Source organism: Cryptomeria japonica, chromosome 4, assembly GCF_030272615.1.
Source record: "Cryptomeria japonica chromosome 4, Sugi_1.0, whole genome shotgun sequence".
NCBI lineage: Eukaryota > Viridiplantae > Streptophyta > Pinopsida > Cupressales > Cupressaceae > Cryptomeria > Cryptomeria japonica.
Genome location: NC_081408.1, coordinates 190493116 through 190512879, shown reverse-complemented (window position 1 = coordinate 190512879; position 19764 = coordinate 190493116). Strand labels below are relative to the sequence as shown.

At 37.5% G+C, this 19764-nt stretch overlaps 1 protein-coding gene across 1 annotated transcript in view; it reads left to right on the top strand.

Annotated features, from left to right (window-relative positions):
* Positions 1–19764, top strand: part of LOC131027784 (mitochondrial intermediate peptidase, mitochondrial) — a 200883-nt gene that overhangs the window by 69581 nt on the left and 111538 nt on the right. Inside the window, exon 7 of the mRNA XM_057957872.2 lies at positions 546–750. Within this exon, the coding sequence (XP_057813855.2) occupies positions 546–750 (205 nt within the window). The remainder of the gene's footprint in view (positions 1–545; positions 751–19764) is intronic.

The window sequence follows — 19764 nt, the reverse complement described above, 5'->3', positions numbered from 1 at the left end:
AACCACCGAACTTGCCACTTAAAACTTAGGCATTGCAGAATTCTTAGGATTTCTCGGAGTCCCTTTGGACCAAGTTTGGCCTCTCTTGCATGGTGGAAATCAGAAAATTCAGATCTTGGGATGGTTTGCTGCAAATTCTACCTCAGACCTGAAATCATCACCTTAAAACATCTGAGTCCTCAAGCTCTCTGCTAGATGCTATGCTTGGGTTAGACTTGGACTCTTAGGCTCTCACCCCTTGATTCCCATCACACTCACCGGAGATTTTGATACAATCTTTCTCTCTCATGCTAGCAAGGCAAAAAAAAGGAGAGAGAGTCCCTGTCGGAGACGGGGAGTGTGTGCACAGCACAACAATGTGGATATATAAAAATGTTGGAATTGACAGAGAGGATGAGTTTGTCATCGAACAATATAATTTTTTATGTTTTTAGTGAATTTATATCTTTGTATAAGCTGATGCTAAGTGTTTCTTATTCAAATTGCATGGTTGATGTTTGGATATCTATGTCACCTTCTAACTATGAATGCTATTACACTTTTAGGTTTGGAGAAAATATTCTTAGAGATCCTGGCCAAGTGGATGTATATCCCGCTTCACGGATTCCTAAATGCTTACACAATCAACTTGAGCGCATACAACGCAGGATTTCATCAGATGCAAGAAAGGGATTTACTGAATCAGGATTCCGAATTGTTACGGAACCTGGAATTCTTTCATCTGTTTTAAAATGGACACCAGACACTGATGTAAATATCTTTCATCTTATTTTCTCTTATATGGCATACATTTTATTTCATTGGGCTTGTTAAATGGATTGTAATTAAGTGATGAATGGCCTACTACATTAATTTTGCAACTCGATGAATATTTTCCTTATTGTTTTCTGCATTACTGCAGATCTTCAGAAACTAAACATTATATTTATAATCATTTTTGTTATTCTTTCTTCCAATATACTGATACTTATCATGAAGGACCAATTGAAGTTAACGAATATGTAGTTGACCTTAATGATTTTCTTTGCCATGGATGCTTGTTAATGTAAGTATTGAAATGCTTTTTGTCCAACCCAGAATATGTTGACATAATTTGAAAAGTTTGGACATGTAAGAGTTGGAGATCAAACTATGCTGAGTTAAGCATATGGGAATAAATTTATGAGTTTATCGGAGATCTGATAAAGAACAGTAAGTGTCGTTGTTTTTCAAGGTCAATTGATTTCATACATAGCATTAACTGTCAATGTACTGCAAGAATTTAATCTTACGATTAATCACTTTATAAAGGCAAAATTTGGAGGACAGAATACTTGATTAGGTTCTAGTCATCCAGCTAATTATTATAAACATTCAATAATGAAATAATAATTTGTTTTAACTAAAGAACTAACTATTCAATCAACATGAGTTAGGTGACTAATCGTAAATAAGGCATGAAGTCAGATTTACTTTTAGAAGTTTAGAACTGTTATGATGATGATAAAGATGGAAATTGTGGTGTGAGGTGTACTTATTACTGGCATCATTATAAATCAGCATCTATGATAAGGTATACTCCTGTAAATATAGCTATAATCAACTTTTTTGGCCCCTTTTTGGGTATCTGCTAGGCCTTATCCAGCTAGCAGAGACACTCATTATCGTACACCTATTAAGTGCATCCTAATGAAAGGTGTACAACTAACAGCTGTAATGGCATATCTCACTTCATTAATTAAATCAAAACAAGGATAAAATAATACTTGATTAGCTTCTAGAGGACTAGAAGGCACATTTTAAGTAACTATGGACATATGATAGTCACTAACCGTAAATAAGGCATGAAGACAGATTTACTAGTAGAAGTTTAGGACTGTTATTATGATGATAAACATGGAAATTGTAGCGTGAGGTGGTACTTATTACCAAAGTTTGAGGACTCGGACTCACCATGGACACAACAGCCTAAAAATTGGACTTGGACTCGGTTTGGGCAAAAATTCGTGAAAGGACTTGGCAAAAAAAAAGAAACCGTAGTTTTACAAAAAAACAAAAAGAAATTAATGCATTTAGAGACTATAAGAGCCATAATTGAATATTACACATGTCATATGATCTACAAACCAAAGAAAGGGGACTCGGGACTCGAGACTCGGACTTGACTTGGTGAGGCTTACTCGTCTCGAGACTCGGGACTCGAAGTCGAAACTCGGCTGGACTCGACAAAGTGAAAAAGTCAAGAAATTTAGAGATTTTTAAGGATTTAAAACTTGTTTCAATCACCCTTTATTAAATACACCTTAAAGAGGAATGATGCATGAGTAGCCGAGGTGGTGTGAAGGTGAGTCATGAGGTGTAGTGTTAGGCTAATGATCTCGGTGCTACGCATCAACTTTGGCTCGATTTTCACTGGTTACCATAAACCCTTTTAAGGGTGCATGAGTAGCCGAGTTGGTGTGAAGGCGAGTCGTGAGGTGTAGTGTTAGGCTAATGATCCCGATGCTACGCATCAACTCCGGTTCGATTCTTATTGGTTACCATAAACCCTTTTAAGGGTGCATGAGTAGCCGAGTTGGTATGAAGGCGAGTCGTGAGGCGTAGTGTTAGGCTAATGATCCTGATGCTACGCATCAACTTTGGTTCGATTCTCACTGGTTACCATAAACCCTTTTGACCCGTTCATGGGTTCCCTAGGATTAATCCTTCTTGCATAGATCTAGGTATTAAGGAGGAGATTTGGTCAAAACTTGAGTAGGGCTGGGTTAAGATTAATTTCGATGGGGCTTCAAGGGGTAATCCGGGTACCTCTGGAGCGGGATGTGTGGCCTATGATGCTGAAGGGAAGGTTCTCTTCAAAGGTGCAAAAAGACTACAAGATGGCACTAACAATGACGCAGAGGTGCAAGCGGCTTTGTTAGCAACTGATTTGGTAGTGAATATGAAGGCTTCGAAAGTCCACTTGGAGGGAGATTCCAAGTGGTGGTTAATGCTATTATGAAAGGTGTAACCCTGAGCTGGAAATTGAATAAGTTCATCACCCTAATCTGTGCAAAATTAAAATCTTTTCAAGATTTTTGTATTTCTCATGTAAGGAGAAGTGGAAATGTCATTGCTGACGTCTTGTCTAACGTGGAAAGTGAGCTTTCCAAGGGAGAGGTGAGGTGGTGGGATGGTAATGACAACAATGTTCAATGGAGTTAAGAGGGCCTGCTAAGTACAGTACCATTGCATACTTGAAATGTGAGAAATGGGGTTTCCACCTATGTTAATGTGCCAAGGTTGGATCGAGCTTTATGGGCAATTAATGCCGAATGCTTCTGCAATGGCGGCGGATGTTGTGCGAGCCTCATTAATAGTTAGAAAAGGAATTTACGCTCATTCAATGTGGTGGATGAGTGTAGTTGGTGGTGGTGATAACGAATTTTCTGCAGAGTTCGACGGTTTTTTGTGGCTTTCAGCATAGAAGCTAATTTCACCCTCAAATCTTCTGAGTTAATGCCTGCCTTTTGGGGTCCAGTTCCTATTAAACAGCTAGAAAACATGTTTTTGGCGAGAGACCCCCTGTTTTTGAGAGCTAGTCAATTGGTTCTTGGAGAGGAGGTGGCTGTCATTGGCCACAAATACCAATCGAGGGTGGACATATACTCTTTAATTATGGCGTGGGGGCTCGATTTGGGCTATTCCTGTGAGGAGGTCAGAAAGGTGATGACGATGATAGTGCCGAGAGACTACCTTCTTAATTTGGAATCTTTGTTGGAGTGGGTGGTCCTGGGGTGGGGTTTTAATGTCTTTGAAGGCATTCCAGAGGAGCAAGCAAAGGTTCGGAGTAGACACATGAAGATTCCCTTCCTGTGACGCCGTGAAGAGGTTAAAGCCAGATTCTGTGATGATGCGAAGAGAGGGTGGGAAGGATTGAAAATACATTCAAATTATGGAGTTGGAGGAAATTATCAGGCAGGCAAGGGAGGAAGCTAGGATGGTGGATGAGGTACGGAGGAAGCAGCCGATTACCAGGTGCCTCTTAGCGGAATTGGCAAGGCAAAATGAGCTGGATATCGGAGCGGTCTGTGGAGCATTCAGGGATGGGGACGCTTCGAGTGCACCGATTACTGCAGAGGTGATGAAAGAAAGATGAAGACATGGCGGACCGAGGTACCTCTTGGTACCACTATCTTTTTTGCTATTTTTTTGAAAATCGTAGCTTTCAGTTAATTTCTGTTTGAATAGTATATGCCAAATTAAGTTTGGCTTGATGTATATGGACAATTTCTTTCTAGTAGCTGTGGGGTAGGGTTTGTGCAAGATATTGGTTTGAGAATATCAATTTTTTTGTAGGGTGGTTTGGTGGACTATGGGTGGATTTTTGGTGGTTGATGGTTTTTTCCTATTGATGTACTGTTTTAGTTATATTTAATAAAATCATAAATATTACCGATCAAAAAAAACAAATACACCTTAAAGACACAATAACATCATCAAATAGAAGCTAATTTGATTACATACACAAGTATACATCAATCACATAAGCATAAACGCAAATTTTAGCTGAAGGAAATAACAAACATAGATATATAAATATTGTCAAATGTATACAATATTACAAAACTAATGGAATAAAATATCCATGTCATAATATGATCAAATGTTCCATACAAATACCAAAAGTAAAAACAACTACAAGCCTATGGCTCAGCGGTAGGGGTAGCCTCAGAGGAGCCTACATCCCTTGGCCTCGGCCCCCTGCGAAGGCGTCTAAGGTAGGTCTTGGATGACTCGACAACCATAGCTTCTCCTCGTTACACCATGCCACCCTCACCAACATTAGAAATATTTGTGTCACTGTCTGGCTTTGGCTCTGTTGTGCCTCTCTCTACTTGTGCTCTCTGTTCCTTTGCCATGGATACAACTTCAGCCTCTGCATCTGCCTGGTCGACCCAATCAATGTCGTCATCACTAAAGACAGGTTCTGTCTCAGTGGCACAGTGAGCAAAGACAAGATCGTTCATCCTCTCCACAGATAATCTAAAGCGCCTCTTGGAGTGTATGTGCTCAAACATACTCCGATTGTGCTCACAACCAGATGCGCTGCATGGTTGGCTCAAAATGCAAATGGCCAACTTCTAAAGATTTGGTGTCTTTGGGCCAAAAAAGCTCCACCAATTATTTGAATTTGAAATGAGTAAAATAAAAAAAATTAGTGGACTCACTTAACAATATATAACAAAATTAAAATTATGCCTTAGAAGTTAGAATGTATTTTAAATTTTTGCCTGGCATCATAGATGTCCTACTTTCTTTGTAGATAGTACAAGAGAAGTTCTCCCCTTGAGCATTGCAAAACAACTGTAACTCTTGCATAAGTTCGATCTGAGAACAAGCATCAGGTGCCATCCTCTCCATGACTGAATACAACCCACTAAGAACCTCCTCATTAGCCTTGAAAGTAGGGCTGAAATGGAATGCCGGATTCAGATAATATGATGAAGCATGGATGGGCCTGTGAAGCTGGTTATGCCATCTCCTATCAATGATTTCCCAAATGGGATGATACCTGCTCTCATCTCCTTACCCACCTCATCAATCAACTCCTCTATTTTCTCACACAGGAATGTAGCATTTTTGCAATGTGCGGAGGCATCAATGGACTTGATGAAAACAATGCCCCCTGAAATAAAAAATAAAGCAAGATCAATGATCATTAAATGAAAAATAAAAAATCAATGACTAAATCAAATTAAAATTAATCAATCACTTGCGGAAGAAACAAGAAAATTAAGGAGAGTTCTATTTCTCCTATCCGCCCAACCATCAGTCATGATGGTGCAACCATTAGTACTCCATATTTGGCGTTGATCAGGTAATTGCCTCTTCACGTCATGCACTAATTCAGTCAAAATTGGTCCCCTTAAAACAGATTCAGAAGGGGCTTTGAACCCTGCCCCGCATATGGTAAGGGCATCAACCATTTCTTGCCAGTAAGGAGACCTGTCACAAATAAATTAAATGAGATAAGTTAAGTATGTACTATGTATGACAAAAAATGAAACAAAGAATCAAACTATAAATATTAAAACAATCAAACATAAAATATTCACCTGGCTGCAAAGAATGGAACACTGTTGTAGACCCAAAACCTGCCAACTGCCATTTTAGTGGCATCATGGACCTCCTTGTTCCAACCCATGCCCTCAAGCGACTATTGGGACCCAGGAGTAGAGCGAGGCTCAAAGAAGGAATCCAACCTAGATTTACGAATTCTAGGTCCAATGCTAACACTTCCACTACCATTGGCAGTGCAAGGAACATGAGCACTGACACTACCACCTGCAGAAGTAGAAGTGCTAGTAGTAGCATGGTGAGTGGGACGATATGGAGGCATGGAAGAAGGCCCTCCAAAACAACCTAAAGCTGTTCCACTTCCAATAGCCGCAAAATGTTCCTTTTGCTTCTTTGCCATTTCCTTTTTGTTTTCAAGTGCTTCAACCATTACATAGCACTCGTGTCTAGCCTCAATAGTTGCACCTGGGCATCGCTTGACATCATGGCCATGTACACCAGCAATATGGTATTTCAATCTATAAATGCCTCCATGGAATATTGTTTTGGAAAACCTACACTTTGTCTGCCCTTTTTTTTTGCCCAGGAAAATCTTCATTAAATTTCCAAGTGGGGTTCTTTCTATGTGGGGGTCTAGAAGAAGACATTGTATGATAGTTTTGTGAAAATTGAGGCAAATAAGAAAGTGAAGGTTGCTGCAATCAGACATTACAAATACAAAAAAAATTAATATTTGAGAATTTGTGCATTCATTCTCATTGTACATTTTTTTTTCAAATAAACCTTGGTAGGGTTTGTAATTTAAAAAAAAAGAAATGTAGGTTTTGATCAAAATTTCAAACCATACTTTAAAAAAAAAAAAATTACAAACCCTACATACAACCCTATATACAAAAGATTTAGGAAAAAAATGTAAAACTTTCAAATGAAATGAATAGAAAATGAAATTTTTGCTTACAAGAAACAAAAAAAACTCAAAAAATCAGACTTACCTCTTACAACAAGCTTGAAATGAGCTGCAAACTCTTCTTTTCCAACTCTTGATGTACCAAATCAAAGTACAATGCAGCCCCAATGTGATGAATGGATGAAATCTTGAGCTTCCTCCTTGCTGGTTTTTCTACAATGAACCCTTGTTCCTCTTCACAACTCTTTTTTATCCTCCTATTTTGCCAAATGAATGAAATGAAGTTCACTTTTAGGGGCATGGCATAATAAACCCAAAAAAAACATCATAAAAAAACCTTTTAAATTGTGTTTTTTTTTTCACTTTCACTATGCCCAACGCCGGCTGAGTCTAGCTTTCGGGACTCGCGAGTTTGGGCGATTTTGCTGAGTTGGCGATTTTGCCGAGTTTGACCCTCTGGACTTGTCCAAGTCCAAGCCGGGCAAACTCGAGGAGGGCAACTCGACTTGGGAATCGCCCAAACTCGACGATTTTGGGCGATTCCCGTTTCTCTGCTCCAAACACTCAATATTTGAAATTTCATGATTCATACTCATAGTTTCAAAGTTTAAAATGTATAACAGCAGCATAAATTTATAAATGTTTACAAAATTACATATAATTGTAAATGTTATTGCAATTTCCAAATCAAAGAACAAGTTATATGCAGGACAGTGTATTTAAATTTTTGATATTATAACTATGACAATAATATTGTTATCTTTCTTTTGCTGCAGGTAAAGAGGATGAACATGTATTGATTTCAATGTCATCTCCTTTATTTTGAATGATGTATAAATAGTAAGATAGCCACGATCAAGTGGCATCTTGATCGGACATGTCTTTTACACATGTCCCAGCAAGATGTCACTTGGTCGTGACTTTTACAACCATCAACCGATCCATAATGATAACTAATCGGTGCTAGTGTAAATGATAACAGATCTATAAACATACCCGATAATGAATCGGTATCATTGTTAATGGTAACAAATCTATAAACATACCCGATAATGAATCGGTATCATTGTTAATGGTAACAGATCTATAAACTTACCTGATAATGAATCGGTGTCAAAGCAAATGATAATGGATCAATATAAACACACCGATAATGAATCGGTTTAAAGTAAACAATAACAATAACTGTTAGCATTATATGCTATCGGGTTAATACCCCGATAGTATATTAATGCCGATTCATATATGAATCGACATTAATATGCTATCGGGTTACTAGCCCTATAGCATTTAGATTGACGCTTAACATAGTTAAGTAGGTCGTCAATCTAATCCATCATTATCCAATATCAATATCATAATTATGATCAATGTTATAGTCTGATAAACATAAAGCATGAATGAGTAAGCTAATAACAGAATAGAGGAGATTAATGAGTTAGGAGAGTCTTATCTTGCAGAAGCTACTAATGCATTAACACTCCCTCTTAGCTTTGGAAGATAGATAAAGTAACTTGCATCACATTTCTTTTCCATAATGTCAGTCTCCAAGAATATATATCATCTTTACATATGATATGAAGTACCATCAGGACATAAGATGCAAATATAAAACATCACTCTAAGTATGTGACATAGAGTATCACCCAACCATGTGATATAAAAGATTCATCATTTTATTATGACAAGATATCACCTAAACACGTGATATCAATATTGCCTAAACATAAACATATGAGGATGGTTAAATTCTCATCTTATCCAGATTGTGATATGTGCACAAACATTTTATACAAATGTTTTATCACAACACCATCATGGCACATCCATGACATACCAGAGATCCAACATGATAACTGGTTTGAGAATCATAAGATCGTCACCTTACGATGTCTGCATACAAGTGTTCATAATCTGAGAGATCGTCACCTCTTAGATATAAACACAGGGGGTCAAACCCAGAATGTCCCAACATGACAAAAGAAGTTTACACATTAAACATCTTATTAAAGCAGATTACCTTTCTATCATACCTAAACCTTTTCTGAAGTGATCAACCTTCACTCTGGAAAGTGGTTTGGTCAGAATATTTGCAGTCTCATCTCCCGTGCTAACATATTCCAATTTGATCACATTTTTGTCTACCATATCTTGCACATAATGGTAAGGAATCTCAACATGCTTGGATCTGTCATGAAATACTGGATTCATAGAAAGCTTTATGCAGCTCTGGTTGTCACAATGGATGACAGTGGGTTTCACCAAATAGTCCCACAAGCAACTTCCTGAGCCACACTGCTTCTCGAGCAGCCATGGAGGCTGCAATGTATTCGGCCTCGGTGGAACTTTGTGCTACAGAAGATTGCTTTTTGCTGATCCAGGATATCATGGTTGATCCCAAACTGAAGCAGTACCCAGAGGTACTTTTCCTCTCAGTCACACTTCCAGCTCAATCTGAATCTGTGAATCCGTGTAGATTAAGATCAACTTTCTCATATTTGAGACCAAGACGTAAGGTGCCTTGTAAATATCTCATAATGTGTTTTATTGCAACCAAGTGTATCTCCTTTGGCTCACACATAAACTAACTCAAAGCATTTACTGCATAGCAGATATCTGGCCTTGTGTTTACCAGGTACATAAGAGACCCAATCATCTGCCTGTATAGAGTGGGGTCTGTAGAGGGTGATTCTGCTGCTGCTTCCTTAAGTTTATGAAGATTGGTTTCCATGGGAGCGGTCATGGGTCTGCAATTTAGCATTCCAAATCTTTTCAGGATGTCCAAGGTATACTTGCGTTGGTTTAGAACAATGTTATCAGAATTCTGCCATACTTCCAACCCTAGGAAATAATGAAGGAATCCCAAGTCCTTCATATCAAATTCTTTGGATAGCTCTTTCTTGCATTGATCTATAAGGTGATCTTCTCCTGTGATTAATAAGTCATATAAAATCAATATAAGCATATCACCTTTATTCTGTTTATAGTAGAGATTAGGATCTGCATCATTTTTAGATAGATCATTCATAAGATCAACATAGCTAGTGAATTTGTTAGGCCTTTTGCTTTCTCTGAAGGTTCTTGAAGGAGCAGCAAACCTCTGAGCTTCTTCTATTGTTTTTGGTGGCCCATAGTGGTCTTTTCTTGAGATTTCTAGGTGAGTGTTCATTTTCATTTTCAGTTTCATCTAGATTCTCCCTCTGAAACTCAGGAGCAGGATCCTCGTCTAAGTTAGAAGTAGGAACATAGATTTCAGGTTCTATGAAGCTCTGAGCTCTTTTGAAGGCTAAGTCCTCCTCAAAGATTACATCCCTACTTAGTTCAATATTTCTTTGACCAGGTACATAGATTTTGTAGGCTTTGGAGGTTTCACTATATCCTACAAGCAATCCTCTTTTTCCAGAAGGCTCTAGTTTTAGTCTTTTTCTTTAGGTACATGGATATAGACAGGACACCCAAATATGCTAAGGTGGCTGATATCTGACTTAATTTTAATGAATACTTCCTCAAGAGTTTTGTCTTCAAGATGGGAGTGAGGGCATCTGTTCTGTATATATACAACGGTGCTGGATGCTTCTGCCCAGAGATTTGAGTTAAGGTTTTGATCTAGAATCATGGCCTTGGCAGCTTCGACTATAGTCCTATTTTCCTTTCGGCTACCCCATTTTGTTGGGGCTTATAAGGTATAGTAAGCTCCCTCTTAATCTCATTATCTCTACAAAATTCTTTAAACGAATCTGATGTGTATTCTCCCCCATTGTCAGTTCTTTGGGTTTTAACTTTGTTTCCTGAGTGGTTTTCAGTTAGTAATTTAAATTTTTTAAACCTAGAGAGGATCTCTTCTGATTCTTTACTTTTTAGAAAGTAGATCCAAGTCTTCCTAGAGTAGTCATCAACAAATATTACATAATACAAGAATCCCCCTAGAGAGGATATGGACATCGGTCCGCATATATCAGAATGAATTAACTCTAGAATTTTACTAGTTTTCCTAGTACTATTTTGGAATGTACCCTTGGTATTTTACCTAGGGTACATCCTTTGCATGGCCTTGAATCATCTTGCTTTAACTTGGGTAGACATGTGACAAGGTTTCCCATTGAAGATAAAGTCCTAAAATTCAGATGGCCTAATCTTCTGTGTCAAACTTCATTTGCATTAGTGGCTTCATGGAATAGAGCTAGGTTGGGTTCTATGCACAATTCATACAAATAACCCTGTCTCTGTCCAATGGTCTTTGCCTTCTTGATGGAAGAGTTCTTTGGCCAAGCCAATACTCTGTTGTCCATGAATGTCACTCTGTATCCGTTATTTTCCAGTGCCGATATAGAGACTAGATTCCTTTTGATGCCTGGGACATATAGTACTCCTTCGAGCCGTAAGGATATGCCTGTCTTCAATTTGATGGTGCAGGTTCCCATTCCTTTGACTGGATGTGTGGAGTCATCTCCGATGGTTACTTCCTCATTACTCTCCTCTATCATGGAGTCAAGTACTTCTCTAAACCCTATGATGTCCCTGGATGAGCCATTGTCAATCACCCATGAGTTGATCTTGTTAGAAGCTTGGCTTGTGAGTGCTGAGTAGAATACATATTTTTCGGAGTCATCTTCCCCTTTAGTCTTTTCTGCTTTGGCCAATGTAGCATGTTTCTTGGTTCTTTCCGAGCACTTTGCAACATAGTGTCCGAACTGATCACATCTGTAACATTGGATGTGAGATAAGTCCTTCTTTGAAGTATTCTTGCCTTGACGGCCTTTTCTCTTTCTAAACTGCCTTTTCTTGTTTTGCTTGGTGGAGTTAGTGTTTAGGACTTGTAGGTCTTCATCTATATTCTTATGTTTCATTCCTATTTTGTTCAATCTCGATTCTTCTTGGAGACAATCGTCTCTTAATCTTTCAAATTTAGGATATCTGGACCTTGCACTGATGCCTTGGACGAATGTACTCCATCCACTAGGCAACCCATCTAGAGCAATGAGTGTTAACTCTTTGCTTTTGATCTTGTAATCCAGAGTAGCTAGTTCATCTCTTAGAGTTGATATCCGCATAAAGTAGGCATTGATTGTCTCCCCCTTGTTCATGGTGATATGATTTATTTCTCGTTTTAATGCCAGAGTTTGACTTGCATTCGAAATCTCAAATGTGCTTTCAAGTGCTTTGAACATTTTATAGGCTGTCTGATGTTTTCTTATGATGGGCATTATGTTGTTTCTCACCCCATCAACTATTATTTTGATGGCTTTTTCGTTTCCTTCAATCCATGCCTTTTTGTCAGGTTGATTTTCAGGTTGGTCATTTTTAGTTTGAACAAATGAATCCACTTTGTTCTCCTTTAAGATCATGTGGATTCTAAACTTCCAAGCTGAAAAATCATCGCCACCTCCGAGTCTGTCTTCGAATCTGATAGCACTAGCCATTGGAGAAATGTGATGTAGTATATAACCTTGCGTCTTAAATTGTTCACGAAATTGAATAGCCTCAAGTTCGATCAACCTGGCTCTGATACCATGTAAATGTTATTGCAATTTCCAATTTAAAGAACAAGTTATATGCAGGATAGTGTATTTAAATTTTTGATATTATAACTATGACAATAATATTGTTATCTTTCTTTTGCTGCAGGTAAGGAGGATGAACATGTATCGATTTCAATGTCATCTCCTTTATTTTGAATGATGTATAAATAGTAAGATAGCCACAATCAAGTGGCACCTTGATCGGACATGTCTTTTAGACATGTCCGACCAAGATGTCACTTGGTCGTGACTTTTACAACCATCAACCGATCCATAATGATAACTAATCGGTGCTAGTGTAAATGATAACAGATCTATAAACATACCTGATAACTAATCGGTATCATTGTAAATGATAACAGATCTATAAACATACCCGATAATGAATCGGTATCATTGTTAATGGTAACAGATCTATAAACATGCCCGATAATGAATCGGTATCATTGTTAATGGTAACAGATCTATAAACATACTTGATAATGAATCGGTGTCAAAGCAAATGATAATGGATCAATATAAACACACCGATAATGAATCGGTTTAAAGTAAACAATAACAATAACTGTTAGCATTATATGCTATCGGGTTAATACCCCGATAGTATATTAATGCCGATTCATATATGAATCGACATTAATATGCTATCGGGTTACTAGCTCGATAGCATTTAGATTGACGCTTAACATAGTTAAGTAGGTCGTCAATCTAATCCATCATTATCCAATATCAATATCATAATTATGATCAATGTTATAGTCTGATAAACATAAAGCATGAATGAGTAAGCTAATAACAGAATAGAGGAGATTAATGAGTTAGGAGAGTCTTATCTTGCAGAAGCTACTAATGCATTAACAATAATGATATGTTCAAATGTGAAAAACAACAAACTAAAGAGAAGACTGCATCTTCCTCTTTGCTCTCCTAGTATAGGTCAATTTTTCAGCCTTGAGCTTGTAGTAGCAGCAGTAGGTGTTGAGGTATCTAAATGGTGAGTTGATTCTTCTTCAAAATCAAAGTCTTCATCTTCATCCTCATCTTCATCCTCCATTTCATTCAATCCTGCTACTTCTGCTTCTTGAGCTCCTCCTCTCTCTATTTCTACAAGATCTTCGGTAAGGAGGACATCATCACCATCATTTTGTTCATTGATGGTCCAATCACCAAACGGAACAATTTCATCCAAGTCAATGGCCTCATGTGAAACACCCTCCACCTTTCTAGTGCAAAGGCAAAGGTTGTACCAAACGAAGACAATATCATTGAGGCGCTTTTGTGTCAACCTATTTCTCTTCTTTGTGTGAATGCTCTCAAATAAACTCCAATTCCGTTCACACCCAGAAGCACTACATGGCTGGGACAATACGCAGATGGCTCTCTTTTGAAGATTAGGCGTGCTAGCACCATATTTCTGTTGGAATCCAAGAACACTGAGAGGGGGGGGGGTGAATCAGCGTTCTACTGGAATGATCAATTTTAATCTTATTAAAACATGCATTCACCAACCGGTATACCGGTACATATAGAATTGAATGAAGTAAAGCAACCAATAAGCGAATTACACAAATGAATACCATAACACAAAATTATACGTGGAAAACCTCAAAGAGGAAAAACCACGATGGGATTTGTGACCCACAATATCAATCCACTGGCCATATGAAGAGATATACAAGATACAGGGGCCTGCACTTGCAGTAAGGCTTACAGCCTAGAGCACACTGCTCAATCACAAAAGGAGCCTCCTTGACTACATACAAATCCAGACTACAATCCAAAGAAATGATTGAACTGCAAAGATAGCATCTTCTATGCTTGAATATAGTTCCGGTTAAGCTTTGTCTGTTTCGGTATGAAACCCTAAACCCTTACCGGAATACCCTCTTACATAATTATCCTCACATACATGATCTCTCTCGTATATTTTGCATCTTCATTACATTCCATAACCTTACATATCCATATCCATGCTTATTACAAAATGATCTAATCAACTGACCCATATACCCAATCCATCATGCCTTATGTCAGCTTACAAAGATAATTACAATATGAATATACATGTGGGCTCAATAACATAAATACATGAATATCAAAAACAATTGCCGATGTCGGATCTCCCAAATGATGTCGGCCTCCAATACCAATAACCTATATAAACCATGTTGGCCTACAATGCCGGTAACCAAAGAATTCCTTCTAACCTGTCGGTGCCGGTGAAGTGTCTGTCGGTACACTACTAAACCAAAGTATGAAGCCGGAATATGTTGCCATCAATGATAACATATTGAAACCAATCAATTGAGTGTCAATTGCCAACAAATTCTCCTATCAATTGCTTGTTGTGAAGAGAAGAGTCTCCCCTCTGCACTCTTGTAGATCTTGAACAATGAACATATCCAAACTCATAAAGAGATAAACTCAATAATGAACATTTCCAAATTCATAAATAAAGATATAGCAAATGTCAAATCTCACGTCCAACTCATCAAGAACCTTGTCTCTCAACTCAAGATCAGGTGCCATCTTATCAATGCATGCAACAACAACTGCCATGACCTCCTCATGAGCCCTAAAAGAATTAGAGAAATGGAATTTCGGGCTCAAGAAGTAAGCAAAGGTATGTATCGGTTGGTGGAGTTGGTTTGTCCACCTATGATCAATGATGCGCCAAAGGTTTTCACATTTTCTTGTATTTTTCCCATAGTTATGTGAAATAGCCTTTTCGGCCCTATCCATGGCCTCATAAATGAAACCCATTGGCATGCCCTCTCCATCCACCATACGAAGAACCCTTACCAAAGGTTTTGTCACCTAAAAGAATGAAAGCAAATTTTAAATTAGTACAAAATTAACCCCTAAAAAAACAGCAAATAGATTATCTTGTATAAAGTTTACATTTGTGTTTGTTACTTACCCCAATCAACTCTCCACTTTTAGTGAAACCTTCATCAAAAACAATGCTTACAATCTTCTTCGCTTCAGCTCTTTTGGAGTATGCAGAGTCCAACCAAGCATCAAACACAAACATTTGCTTAAGATGAGGAATGGCACCAAGAATTCTCTGTAAAGTGAGTAAGTGGCTAGCAAATCGTGTCACTCCAGGTCGCACAAGGTCCTTGCCATTTATGTGTTTTCTCATCAAAGCAAGTACCCAAGTATGATTGTAGATGAACTTAGTGCCATTTTTTGTATCTTCAACCACCCTTTTCACCCATCCAATCTTCCCAATGTCCTCTAACAACAAGTCAAAGCAATGTGCAGCACAAGGACTCCATGCAATTGTAGGATGCCTCTCCATAAGCACTCTACCTGCAGCTACATATGCTGCTGCGTTGTCCGTGATAATTTGGACAATATTCTGAACTCTAACTTCTTGGATCACCCCATCCAATAGATTAGACAAAGTTTCTGCATTTTTTATTTCATTTGAGGCATCAATAGACTTTAGGAATACCATTGCACCATTTGAAGCCACCAAGAAATTGAGGAGAGTCCTATTCCGTCCATCTGTCCATTCATTCGATAAAATTCTGCATCCTTTTCTCCTCCAATATCTTTTTTGATCATCAACCACAACTTGTGTATTTTTGATGGCTTGCTCTAGCAATGGTCCACTGAAGTCTCTACCTGCAACTATAAATGCATTAACCAAACCTTCCCAATACGCATTGTTCGCCGCATTGAAAGGTAAATTATTGTAATACCAAAAGTTTGCTACTGCTATCCTTGCTTGCTCATGCTTCTCTCTATTCCTTCTTGTACTTTCAATTGAAGGTTGTGCTCCTAGAACATTGCGTGGAACAAAGTAATTAGGGTCTGATCTAAGAGGAGTCTCACTAGCCTCACCCTCATTGTCACCAAAAGATGAAAGTGGTTGACGTAAATTTGGGCTTTCGCGAGTGCGACCAAGGGGACCCGAAGTGGACAATGTGGGATTCATTGCAGCTGCTATGGGTTCTTTCGTTGTTTGCCTTTCTTCCTTTTGCATATCACACTCAGCAAGAAGGGCCTTCATCTCTCTAACAATCTTCGAAGTTGTTTTGTCACATATCTCCACACCTTGTCCAGGTATTTGTGCATGGTGGTATTTTAATCTATTGATTCTACCAGTCATCCATTTGCTACATTCGGTGCAAGTGACCTCCCCCTTTTTGTTTCTTAGTATCCCATACTAACATGCTTTGTCCTTTTGTCTTCTTGGCTTTGGGGTTGCCCTTGGAGTTGGAGTTGAACTTGCCATTGCTGTTTTAACATGAAAAACTAAAAAAATCAGCAAGATTTTGTGGAAAATCAACAGAATAAATGATAATGAATCATTTGAAAAAAATAATATTTGAAAACAAGAAAAAAATATAAAGAAATAAGTTAGGAAGGGAAATAGGATTTTTTTGGCAGCATATCCCCTTGTTTTTCAAGATTTTTTTGATTTTCAAAACATGAAAATGAAAAAAAAAGAAAAGAAATATCCTTACCTAGATCTCTTTTTGGTGTTTTGATCTTGTTTCCTTTCCTTCTTGAAACCCTACAGACTTGTTTTGAGCAAATACAAATGCCAAATGAGTAAAAGATTAAAACAAAAACACTTTTAAACCTTGACTGGGCGTGTTTCACTTCGACGTGAGTCTTCCCGTCGGACTCGCGAGTCCCGACTATAGACTCACACGAGTCCTTGGCACAGATTCGCGAGTCTAGACAAGTCTGTGGCGAGTCAGATGAGTCTGCAAACTATGCTTATTGCTGCCATTATTATAAATCAGCATCCATGATAAGATATACTGTTGTAAATATATGTATAATCAACTCTCTTTGGCCTTTCTTTGGTTATCTGCTAGGCCTTGTCCAGCTAGCAGAGCTGTTCATTATTATACACCTATTAAGTGTTAAAGTTTATATCAGATTTGAATATAGGATCTTTTAAATCTTATAAATGCAATTTCCACTTCTTATATCAATATAAGGATTCCTTTGTATATCAATTAATTTAACATGAACTGCTGTACAATGATCAATTAAAACTGATATTAATCTTATTGCAATTTTACATGAAAATAGAATCAATTATATTTCTGCACTGTAATTATTCTGTACGTCCACAATACGATTGTCTCCCTCCTTATATAAGGAGAGAGACATGCCTTCGTAGAGGCATGCCTCTACGTGGATCATGTCCACGTAGAGACGTGTTTCTACGGAGACATGTCTCTCGGCCGTGTAAGAACATGTCGATACGTAGTGTAATGCAGTCGATAATTATTGGTAACCAATTTGCATTTGTTACATTGTTAATATGATTTGCTAAACGCACATAATCTGATCGATAGTAAATATCGATAAGCATATGATTAAATGTTATTTGATATAATCAAATTAATTGTATGTGTATATTTAATAATGTATAGTTATACATTATTAAATATACACATATGATTAATTCATAATCATATTTCAAGATTAATATTAAAGCAAGAATCTTATTAAATACATAATGCAAATAATGGATTAATACTTGTAGAGGATAGATATCAAATGCTTAAGGCCGATAGGCCAATTAAGCATTTGATTTCATCGATTAGAATTATCTGGCCGAAGCTACAAAACATTAACATTAAGCGCATCCTAATGAAAGGTGTACAAATAACAGCTGTAATGGCATATCTCACTTCAATAATTCAAAACAAGGATGAAATAATGCTTGATTGGCTTGTACAGGACCAAAAGGCACATTTTAAGTAATTTTGGACGTGTGATAGTGAAACAATACTTAGTTTTCAAAAAGAAACATTGACAATTCAAACATCATTAGCTAGATTGCTAATGTAAAATAATGCATAAAGTTACATTTACAGGTAAGGCTGTTATTATGAAGATAAAAAGGAAAGTGCAGCGTGAGATGGTACTCATTGCTGCCAACCCTAGGGACAAATATAATTAACAATGTACTTAATCCAATTATGTGCTGAGATTTACTCTTGCTAAATATTTCTGTAATTATTTTTCAACTTTCTTGCTTTTGGAATTTCTGCATTTTATTTACGCTTGGCCTTGTCAAGGCAGCACACAATCATCATTGTACATCTGTATAATCCTTGATAATCAAGAGTATAACATAGCAGTTGTAGTGGCATCTCTGTTTTGTACTCTTGCATTTTTAGGTGTTTCCATCTGTGTTTCTCATTGATGATTCAAACCTCATACAAAAAATAAATTGATATGCTTCAAGCACTAAGAAAAAATTTACTTAACAGTTAGATATTCGTGTAATTTATCCTTTTACCTTAAAATCTTTAGCTCAACAGTCACCATCATCAATATTGGTTTTTTGTGACTAGCATTAAATCATTAGGTTTGGAATGGGATAGTGAGGTTTGTTAAATTTGTGTGACAAATTCCTGGATATAATGTCATGCATGGGGATTAGGACAATTTCTACAAAAAGAAAAAAAGAAACAAATGCATTCTACTTAGGTATGGTAACGAGCAAAACAGCTCAATGGCAGTTGAAAGTACATTTAGTTAAATTAGAAATTTACTAGGTTAAAAAGCCCCTAGGCTCTGAAAAACAACTAATTCTAAACACTCAGCACACAAGTGATTTAAACATATCTGGATGGGGTGTGCATGAGCTGTTAAACCTTAAACTATATGAACTATGTATTGTAATATGTTTGTAGTAAGGCTCAAAGTGGGAGAACAGTAAATGCCAACACTGTCACATGTTTGGAGTAATGCTTTATAGACACCTTTCCCAGGAGCTGGAGCTGGATGTATTGTTAATCTAATATGAAGTTTGGAAACACAACACCAAAGAATGAAGAAAGAAATAAATTAAATGATTGTCCACAAATGATCAAAAGTAAGTCAGTGGGACTAGTAAAGCACATATATTTACCAAAAAGATGTACTAGGGTAAAAGACCACAGGTTACAAAAAATACTTAAAACTCTACGTATTAAGGCAATGCAAACACAACTGATCAAAAACAAAAAAGACAATGCAAATGCAGCAAAAAGGGAAAATCTGAGGTGGTTAAACCTCCAAGAATAACTACTAAATACAAGTATATATAGATGTGAGGCAAAGACCCCTCAATGAAGCATGAAGTTGATGAAGATTAAAGTGGGGGAGTATGCCCAAAGGACAGCAATGCCGCGTTCATAGGAAAGCTTTGGCCCAAGGAACCAACATTATCATTGCAAAAGGACCTCTACAAGTTTTGATTATTTAAGGGGAGTTTCCATGTGGAAGTTGGTAATTGAGAGCTTTCATCCTTTAATGATAAAATTAGAGAATCCT